At 37.6% G+C, this 11133-nt stretch overlaps 1 protein-coding gene across 1 annotated transcript; it reads right to left on the minus strand.

Moving 5' to 3' along the window:
* rnf121 (ring finger protein 121) lies at positions 1 to 10198 on the minus strand. Its single transcript, XM_040150175.1, has 9 exons — positions 10033 to 10198; positions 8603 to 8640; positions 7939 to 8080; positions 7398 to 7552; positions 7161 to 7268; positions 4905 to 5025; positions 4680 to 4813; positions 2306 to 2407; positions 1 to 1636 (listed from the first exon to the last, which is right to left on the minus strand). Exons 1-9 carry the CDS (start codon positions 10108 to 10110, stop codon positions 1516 to 1518), a joined length of 999 nt encoding a protein of 332 aa, XP_040006109.1. The 5' UTR covers positions 10111 to 10198; the 3' UTR covers positions 1 to 1515.
* Between the last annotated feature and the right edge of the window lie 935 nt (positions 10199 to 11133).

The raw sequence follows: 11133 nt of genomic DNA on the forward strand, positions 1-11133 counted from the left end.
TAAACCAATGTGACATTTATTAACAGATCTTGATCAAAACATTGACAACAAAACAAAATGATCATGTTGGCCTTGTTGTACACAGTCCTTTTGGGACCTCAGATTGATCTGATCACATTAAAATAAGACTGGCACCATCAACACTCTCACTGAGTTAAAGGATCGTTCTAGTATGTTTTCTGTCCTCCTGATGTCAGACTTTGTTTCAATAGTTTTAGTCCAGTTTCTAGCTGGTATCTTAGCTTTGGTGCTTACTAGGTTTCACCACTTTCAAAACTGTTAAAGATCACTTAAATTTCAGAAAAATATTTTCTCACCTCTAGCAGTATCTAGTCATGCAGATATATTTTCTCCTCTATCTGGCCAGACTCTCTGCTGCCACCCCAATAAAATGGAGGTAAATAAAATGTAGGTAGTAGTGCCAACAGCATAGAAAAAGATTTAAAAATTGCAGCAACGTGTCTTCCCTGAAACTCTGAATAATACACAGAACATAATGTCATCAGTTTAATAGGGACTATTTCTTTGGTAGAAAGTAGTTCCGAAGAAAACAGCTGACAGAAATGAACCAATGCATGGCTAGATACAGCTACAGTTAGAAAAAGTTTTTTTCTGAGCTGAACTGAGCTTTTAATAAAAATAACGTGTGAGCAAAAACAGATGACTTTGTTTGGTAGACAGTGACATTCTTCCAAATCATACAAACATAATGAAGTGAGATATTGCACAAAGGGTATCAGTCAAAGCAAAGACTGTTGTGCCGAGTTGGTAAGGGTGAGTGTCCATGGAACAATGGGGACATTTTGAAATTCAGTAACAGAAAGTTACATCTTAACAATTACTGTATGAGGAATCCTTTGTTTATGTGCAACTGGTGCTTTTTTTTTCTCATGACGACGAGGCTTCCGCCCACATGGTGCATGACTGTCAGCACTTAGGAAACCTTCATCCATGTCACTTCAGTTCAAAATATGGACTCAGGGTCAAGCAGATCAAACAACTATATGAGTGATTACATTAAGTGATGCAGTTGCACAATGACTCCACAGGAAGTCTGTGGATACTAGGTTCATGTATTTAAGAGCCAAAGGGAGAAATGATTTATGCTGATTTCCATTCAATATTTATTACTCATATGTGATCGACATGAGGGTGAAAAACTCGAGTATGATCCTTTAACTAAGTATTAACAAACACTTAAGACATAAATTAGTAAAAAGCACCTCTCTAATGATTTCGAGAAACCGATGGACTAGACTGTAGGATGCACAAACCAATTATTAAGGTGTAATGCTGTGTGAAGCAAATCCTGGGAAATTGACATAGACATCCAAATTCAGATTACTAGTAAAATTCAAATAAACCGTAAATACAGATAATATGTGCCTATAAATATGTACAAAAAGTATAGACACTTTTTTACTGGTGTTTTAGTTCAACATTAGGCCCTCAGTCTTTTGAGCCAGTGCATATCTTCTCTTAAAGGTGTTTATGTCCATTTCTGCCAGTCGCAGGTCACTCCAGACCAAGGACATAGTTGATACCTTGCACAAATCCAATAATAACAGGCTGCCAAGCAACCAAGTACCGAAGCCAGTCTAAAAGTTGTCCATACATGACATGCGGTCTCTCCCAGCTAAGAATAGGTTAAGGAAAAAAGAAAAAACAGTAAGAAATAGTTAATAAATGGTGAGAATTTGTGCAAATGTAAAGCCTCAGTAACATACAACTGATGGCACAAGATGGACCAAGAGGACCCCTTTTTAATTTCTGTGAAAGCATTATTAAGTGTATGGAGTTGCACAGTTGTGTTGCACAGCCTGAAGTGTGAATTCTGAAGCACAAAAAAGGAACAGGAACTTGATATACAACTCATAAACCTATAAATGTCTCATCTCTTGTTCCCAGTGGCCTGCAATAGGCTTTCCAGAAAAAAATCACCTAAACTTTAGTGTCATAATTTTCTTGCTGTGAAAAGAAAGACATCCCTCTGCTGTAACTTGGCATGACTGGGTTTCCCGAATGTTGATTAGATGTCTGTGGCTGAAAGTTCCCAATTCAGGTTTAGATCTGAAGGTACTTTCAGAATGTTTGTCCTACATAAAGGTATTTGTTTTGCCAATCCTCTGCCAACAGTCTGTGCATGAACATCACTTATTATTTTATATGATCTCTGACATAACACCAATCAACTCAGAAATTAAGATATTCAGTAAAAAAAAAAAACTAAAAAAAAAACTGAAGTAATGCAGTTCAGGAAAAAAAAGGGTAAAGTTCATGCATGAGAATTACAGAATAAGGATACGGGTTACTAAACATCCTCTTCAGATCCACCTTCTCTTTGCAGTACGGGCACATCTGCTTCTTTCCGACAATACACCATCCTCTTATGCAGAACTCATGGAACCTGGATATGGAGTTAAGGCTCGGCACAGTAGTATGTGAGCAACAGTTTAAACCAATACAAAGGCCTAAGATTCAATTCTTTGGAAGTGCTTTTTGTTGAAATATGAAAACATATCATATTTGTAGAGATTGTTCAACAACCTTAATGGCCTTATATAACCAAAAGCAAAAAGTCAAGATGTTGAAGTAAAAATAAGTTTCAATTAATATGTAAATTTAAAAAAGAAAAAAAACTCCATAACAACAACCATATAAGTAAATTTAACGGGGAAGTTCAATTACTATAAAGAATAAATCAGACAAAATATATCAAACTTAAATTTACTCATTGGGCAGATGCTTTTAGCCAAAGCGGCTTACAACTAAGGCAACATATAGGATAGGAAGAGCCTGGGATCGAACTGCCAACCCTAGAATCAGTGTACAACCCGCTGTACCACCTGAGCCAGAGCCATCCACAAATGTGAAAGCTGTCAAATTTGCAGAGAATTCAGCCTGTAAAATTTTAATGCACTGTAAATTCTTTTTGCATATCTCCCAGCATACACTCACTGAGCACTTTATTGGGTACACCTGCTTATTCGTGCAATTATCCTGTGAGCCAATCATGTGGCAGAAATGCAGTGCATAAAATCCTGCAGATACAGGTCAGGAGCTCCAGTTAATGTTCACATCAAACATCAGTTTGGGAAAAAATGTGATCTCATTGACTGTGACCGTGGCATGTTTGTTGGTGCCAGATAGGCTGGCTTGAGTATTTCTGAAAACTGCTGATCTCCTCGGATTTTCATGCACAACAGTCTCTACAGTTTACTGAGAATGGAGCAAAAAACCAAAAACATCCAGTGAGCAGCAGTTCTGTGGATGGAAACACCTTGTCAATGAGAAAGGTCAGAGAGAAGAATGACCAGACTGGTTGGAGCTGACAGAAAGGCTTCGGTGACTCAGATAACCACTCTTAACAACTGTGGTGAGCAGAAAAGCATCTCAGAATGCACAACACATCGAACCTTTAGGCAGATGGACTACAACAGCAGAAGACCACGTTGGGTTCCACTCATGTCAGCCAAGAACAGAAATCTGAGGCTACAGAGGGCACAGGCTCAGCAGACCTGGACAGTTGAAGACTGGAAAAATGCAGCCTGATCTGGATTTCTGCTGAGGCAGCAGATGGTAGGGTCAGAATTTCCCTTCAACAGCATGAATCCATTGACCCAACCTGCCATGTGTTTACAGCCCAGGCTTGTGGCAGTGTAAAGGTGTGGGAAAAACACTTTGGGCTCCTTAATACCAATCAGTCATGGATTGAATCCCACAGCCTCTCTGAGTATCGTTGCTGACCATTTGTGTCCCTTTATCGCCACAATTTACCATCTTCTAATGGCTACTTCCAAGTCTATGCACCAAGTCACAAAGCAAAAGTCATCTCAAACTGGTTTCATGAACATGACAGTGAGTTCAGTAAATTCAGTGGCCTCCCCAGTCACCTCATCTGAATCCAATAGAAAAACCTTTGGGTTGGGGTAGAACGGGAGATTGGCAGCATGAATGTGCAGCTGACAGATCTGCAGAAATTATGATCATGTCAACATGGACCAGAATCTCAAAGGAATTTGGAATCCCTGTTATGAAGAACTGCAGCTGAGCTGAGAGCAAAGGGAGGAACTAACCCAGTAGTAGTATGGTGTTCCTAATAAAGTGCTCAGTGAGTGTATTTGTAAATAATATTATAACTGTGATTATCCAGTATTGACCAATAACATTGGCTTAGTGATATATGAACTGTTCCCTAATTATTAATCACAACATGCATTCTCTATGTAAATGGGGATTTCTTTCTTGTTTAATTTGACATTTTTCTATTCGACCTTACAAGAGGCAGGTTGGAAAGCACCAAAGTAATTTTACAAGGTTTATAATAAGTTGTAAATAAATAAAAAAATTAGATATGAAAATTACCCACACAAAACCACCCTGACACTAGATAAGGGTTGCATGTTATTCACAGTGTACAAGCAGCAGAAGATAATAGTTGGGGAAGTAATGTAAGTTCAGATGAACAGACAGTCATAACATCAACAGTCTGACATAAAGGTCAAGTTAACTCTGTCAATTCCTCTTTGGGCCGCTACTTTGATGCATGGTATAATTCTGACACAAACCCATGACTACACCTTTTATAGAAATGAAATTCTCCATAGTGTGGGTTAACTTCTCTTTCACTGATATAAGAGATAAAGGCATGAAAAGTCTGTAACTGACAAGCAGGATACACATGGTTGCAGGATAATCTGTACGTGTTCTCAATAATCCCTTCCTCACTGACATCTACAAGGATGGGCTGACCACACACAGCACAGATATTGTCAGAGAGGTGCTTGGTTGGCATGCCGGATGCACTGTAATACTAAAAAAGAGAGAGAGAGAGAAAGACAACTTACAGTCATTACCTTCAACAGGGCACAGAAACATACAGTGTCTGCAATCAGTCCACTTACCCCAACGGTTGAAGCCATGAAGTCTGCACACATTTCAGCAAAGTCCCTTCCTAGGACCCCATAGTACAGACCATAGAAAAGTAGTGAAACACCAAAGTCCATTGCATCCTCTGGCTTTATCCTGGACAGAGAAAGCACTGTGTGGAAATCATGGCTCTGACTAATCTTTCTGCAGTTGTGTTCAACAGACATGTTCTATTTGCTGTTCATATCATGCTAAGATAGGGGTCCAAAACACCCTAAAATGCTTTGAACTTATTTTTAAACATATTTGACCATGCCTACAAAAGCTAAATCAGATATTCCAGAGAATTAAGAAATCTAAGACAAAGGCTCTGTCTGAAAGGCAAGGAAGTATCCAAATTATGTGATGCCTCTGGGTAGGAAGTGGAACATCTTTAGACCATGTCATTCATGTTTGTTATGGTTTTTTTTTTTAAAAAGAGCATTGTTCTTTAGTTAAAATAGACAATTCCACTGCCCACTGTGACATCAACTAAGAAGTTGATAATGATCAGAATAAGTCCCTATTTTTACTGTAAAAAATGACAAATATGTAATTTAAGTGTAGTAAGTGATGTCTGGAAAGCTACAATTTGTATCAGTTAGAAGGTGCATCCTGGTGCATCCTCATTAAACTAATGCAACCATAACAGATCTTGTTGAGGATTCTTTGTCAATAAATGAACTGACTGCTCAGTATCTACATTATCTGTAAAACCAACAGGACAAGTTTAGTCTAAATAGTCAACAGTACTAAAAAAGCAGGTGCGATGGCATGATGCTGCCCTGGGAAGTTGTCTCAGGTTCTCACAGTTCCAGTCCTGAACTATGAGCTACAGTTCAAGACCGGAAACTCAGGAGAAAGTCTCCTAGTTAGGGAGGTACAACCAGGGTAGTCAGGAGCTTTCTTGCATTTGGAACACAGCTACGGTTTCCTGTTTACACAGCTCTTTGTTAATTCAGGAGCCCTAATGAGTGGACTTGCTTTTGTGTGTCTTCCACAGCTTCGTTTAAAGCTCTACCAATACACTGAAGACAGTCGATTTTAATTTTATCACAGATAGAATACATATATATTGGCATATATATTGCCCAAAGCTATGCTTGAAATTAGGGCTGTAACTACCTATTATTTTCCTTACTTAATAATCTGTTAATTAGTTTTTTTTCCGTAAATGTATTATTCATTTGATCTATAAAATGTCAGAAAATGGTGTTGTCCATCACATTTTTCCAAAGCCCAAGGTTACATCTTTAAAAGGCTTGTTTTGACTGAGTTATAGTCCAAAATCCAAAGATATTCAGTTTACTATCACAGAAGATGAGGAAAATCCAGATCATATTCACCTTTGAGAACCTGGAACCACAGAATATTTTTTCTTTCAAAAATAATTTGAATTAATCTATTATCGAACTAGTTGCAGATTAATTTTCTGTCTGACAATTAACTTACAAATTTTTCCAGCTGTGCTTGAAATGGCGAAGATTTGTTTTTATCTACCCTTCATTTTAACAGAGAGCCTCCTTTTTGAAGTAAGACCCGGCCAAGACAGCAGCATAAAAGTGATGGACAATGCAATACTAAACCAGAGACAAGTACATACAGACTACCAAGCAGTAAATTAAAAAAATTCTGAAATTACTGTTTTTACCCAAAACAATTACAAATCTCTGTCCAAGTATTGGGACAGGATAGCATTTGTCATTTCATCATCTAAATGGAAGTTTCTGTAACAACTACGTGTGTTAGTACGTGGTTGCGAATTATAATTTCATACAGTGACAATGTATTTTTAAACTTGTCATATGATGTTTACTTTACTTTCCATTTGATCAAGGTTTACCTTTAAATACATATTTCTTTGATAAATTCAGTCAAATTCTATAATCCTAGTGGGTGATAGATTTTGTACAGATTTTCATTGTTTATATAGCGCTTCAATGCATAAATCAGCAAGCGAGCACAGAGACAAATTAAAAGAAAGAAAATGATGGAAAAAAGGCGAGTAAAACACCTATTTTATATTCAGATGAATGTTGAATTTTGTGGGAGTAGTGATCACAAAGGCTGTTAAAAAAAGTTTTAAATTTAAATTGAAAATAAAATATCAAATGGGATAAGATCGCAAAATTTCAGTTATTTAACAGTTAACATCCACTGAAAGTTTTGAACAGTTATGGAGTTGAATTGAGGTAAAAAAAAAAGAGGTTCATTTAGCACCAATGAAATTTTGTGGAAATGACAATACATACCTGAATATTAGGTTAATACCAAAAAGTGTAAACATGACAACACTGTAGCCAACTATTCCTGTGGCATAGCTGATCTTGTAGAGGAGGAGGAACCATTTATACACCAACCTACAGAAGGCAAAGAAAAGGAATTTGCCAGAACGTGTCAAAATATGTTGTGGACAGTTCAATCCTCTTTAAAGGAAAGTAAGATCTCTTAAAATACAGAGTAGGGTAAAGTTTAAAAGATGGTAATACCTTGGTGTGGTGCAGGCCAGCGGCTTGCGAGTTGCACGGTAGGAGATGTATGCTGTGATGACAGAGAAGATAAACCACGTGGTCAGGAACCTCCACCAGTGAAGTTTGGTAGTAAAGTAGAGAGGAACTACCCACATCTGGAACAGAGTCACCAGCTACACGACAGCAGAGCGTACATGTTAGAAGATGCACGTACATCAGAGATAAAAAGTTACCACCATCAGACATTGTGTAAACACTACTGACAACGTTTCATATTTGGATAGCATGGGACAAGACTGAAAATACCATATTTGCAGACTGACAGACAATGCAGACTTGTAAGGGACAACGCTGTGTCAGTACATGTTCTCTTACCCCTTCCTTGCCCATCAATGCAAATGCACATGTACACAAACCCCACTAGCTCACACTTAAATTTTTTTCTGTATCCAAAACATAAAAATTATTTTAATTATGTTTCCTCACATGATGGTATTTTCAAACTTGCCATATAAAACTTTTTATTGGAAAAATAATTTGCGTGTTTTTTGTGTCTTACATTGTATGACTTTGGATGTCTCTGTTTCCACTGCACAAGGACTAGCTGGGCGACAACCAAGGTGACTATGAGGATGAGCACCATTTCTGCGTGCATGGCCTCATGGCCTTTGTGTTTGGCATGCATTCGTGCGTGCTCCACCCTGTAGAAAAAGAAGAACATACTCAACTCATGTTATGTAGCCAAGCACCACACGATTGGATGATTCATAGCAATGCAGGATAGGCATGTATTTAAAGCTGCATCAAACATCTTTAGACACTGGTGTCTCCCAATGGCAATGACTGGCAACTGTTTGAAACATGTGAACTTTAATCCCCAGAAATCATGAAATGTTATTTCACCTGGTCAAACTATGTGTTATACACAAAAACGGGACAGTTAATAGATTTAAAGTAGGTGATACCAGCTTCTCTGGACGGAGTGCTTTTTTCACAGTTCACTGTATTTCCTGATTCACTGTTATTTAGTAAGGAGTAAGTGCAAAAAGTTTCTATACCTAATCTAAAATTTTTCGATTAGGATGTATGGAGGTCTTTTCCTTTACCAAACCTTGTGTATTAATGAATGAATATCTTGACCAGGAAAAGACAGAAAACAAGCAGATTATGTATGTTACAAAAATAAATGCAAGATCCATTAAAAGTGTTTTAAAGACACTAACCTCCACTTTTCTTCTGGTGAGAGCTTGGATACATCAAACTGAAGACAGAAAAAGACAAACTAATGAATATTTCTGTCAACACTTTACCAAAATAAGCAGCTAAACAATCACAAATTCACACACTTTAAACTTAAGGAGGGGATACTGCTGTATACTACTGCAGAGTACACTGTATAAACCTCATTTGAACACAGAAACTATATATGTCCTTTTGAGTCAGTGGGCTTTAAGCTCCTAGATATTACAACACATGCCAATTAACTGAGCAGCTAAAAGAACAATCTGAACTATAAGATTTAACTTGGGTTGGACGGGAAGCTGAATTGCTTGTGTGTCAAAGCTGGTTTCACAACAATTTATTGCTCAAATCACTCATCCTGCTGTGTTACCTGGCAACTGTTTTCGTCATTAAAATGATTTAAAATACCGGTGAACAATAGTGGGAGTAGCTACCTATCCATGGATCCATGGTACACTGCTGAAATGTGTGTGAGAAACACAAAAAGTCTCTTCACACTTAATTAAAAATAATCAGTCTCACTCATCAGGTTAGAAAGTTTTTGAGCGCTTGTACGTTCTCTTATGACATTAGATACTAAGATGCAGGAAAAAATGTAGGCCAAATCTGGGCAAATTACGTCCCCTACTTACAGATATACATCAGTGTGTATTTGTGTATTTTATCTGCCTATTGTGATGCCAGCCATGCAGCTATTCTGCCTCTGCTGCACATTTAATAACTACACCTCACATGACAGACTGACAGCTTTAAACACTGGTTTCGATACATTTTTTAGCATCTTGCACTTTGTTACCACCTACTCTAAAATCAGTTTGACATATTGGTTTGGTGTGACCCTAAGATTGAAATCTTAAGGAAGTGGTTTGGTTGTCTCCCCTGACACTGATAAAACCACTTGGCCCTTAGCACAGAAGAGGGCAATAGGTGATCTTTGACCCGACTGGCCACATCAACTTTATTTGTAGAGTTAATAATTAGAGGTATCAGACATTTTTTTATATACGCAAAGGTGTGTACGGGGGTAGTCTAATAAGCTCTAATAAATGCAAATTTTATTTTGAAAAATAACTTCTCAGCTACGCCAACCAGATAAAAGCATGACTTGAACGTTAGTCGTCTAGCTAGCTTAGCATTGCTACTTTGCTCTCACGGCGTTTCTCGCTTGCACTAGTGTTTTTGTTGACAGAAGAGCAACCAGTTATGTTCAATGTACAATACACCTATCTAGGCACCATACCTCTGATTGGTAACAGATGGCTGTGTAAGGGTGGCTAGCTGCTTACATTATGCTAAGCCCGTGAGTAGCAGCTAACACAAGAGTTCCTTGTTGCCAGCTAGTACCCAAGTATAAATTCAACCCCATCTGCTTTCTCCGTCATAATACCTCGGTGAGGCCCACTGCTCTCACCTGGTTCGGTTCATCGTGATGTTCCAGTCCATGGTCGTGCTCTACACCATCAACCTCCACCTCAAACACCCCGGCCATCTTCAGAGTGTTGCTTTACCGTTCCGGGTCCATTAGCATTAGCAGCAAACCTAAGACGTTCACTTCCGGTCTTTTTTCGCTCTTTTTCGCTTCAAAATAAAGTTCGGAGATAATGTAGGTCAAATAGTGAGCCTGTGGCTTTCTGTGTCAATCAAGATGTCTGAAATCAAGTCATAGTTTTTAAGTTACGCTTAGAGTTGGACAATCTACTGACTTTCCCCGTTAATCAAGTTTAATGTGTCTGTGAAGGGGTAAAACTGAATGGTGATTGAAAATTGGGTGCTGACATTGATGGACGAAGAAATCTGATCGTTTACAAAAGAATAATAGAATTACAACATTGTGGAAATACTCTGTTACAAGCAAAAATCATGCATTTGAAATCTATTATTAAAATACTCCTAAAGTGCTAATAGTAAAAGTAATCAATAAAAGTACATTAGATGTATATCAATGTATAATTTTAAAAACTTTCGATAGTGCTGGGGTAGCTTAATCCATAACAATACATCATAAACCCTTTGTTAAATATATTATGTATTTATATCTGAAGCTGCAAAATAACTAGTTACTAAAACTGTCAAAAATGTAATGGAGTAAAAAGTACAATATTTCCAGAAGGAATGTAATAGGGAGTAAGAATAAAGTAGCACAAAACAGAAATACTCAAGTACTTGAGTAAATGTACTGAGTTACTTTCTACTACCGGATGCTGGGTGTGAAAATCACTCCAACTAAAACTTTTCAAAGATGTAATATTCCTAATTACGAAAAAAAAAAACCCAAAACAAAAACCTTGCAGTATTTCCGTAAGTTTTGCCTGTGATAGTGAATCTCTTAAGTATAACTCATTATCACACTTGCTGTAGTTACAGTGTCACTGAAACTGGCTGATGATTATCATTGTTATAGATGTCACCTCAGTGGTATTACTGACGTACACCTGATTTATAGACTCGCCATGGTATTCGTGTTATAGATTTTGTTTCTTTGTTAGATTTAAAACGAATGACCGTAGTTACT

The sequence above is a fragment of the Xiphias gladius genome, chromosome 17 (assembly GCF_016859285.1).
Source record: "Xiphias gladius isolate SHS-SW01 ecotype Sanya breed wild chromosome 17, ASM1685928v1, whole genome shotgun sequence".
Taxonomy (NCBI): domain Eukaryota; kingdom Metazoa; phylum Chordata; class Actinopteri; order Istiophoriformes; family Xiphiidae; genus Xiphias; species Xiphias gladius.

Bases quoted from the DNA above. Each gene is read 5' to 3' on its own strand.
- rnf121 (XM_040150175.1), bottom strand. From the start codon at position 10,110: ATGGCCGGGGTGTTTGAGGTGGAGGTTGATGGTGTAGAGCACGACCAT. The intron at 5,026-7,160 runs GTATGTATTGTC...TTCTCTGTCCAG, and splicing joins GGTATTAACCTAATATTCAG to GATAAAGCCAGAGGATGCAA. The intron at 4,814-4,904 runs GTAAGTGGACTG...TCTCTTTTTTAG, and splicing joins TCATGGCTTCAACCGTTGGG to TATTACAGTGCATCCGGCAT.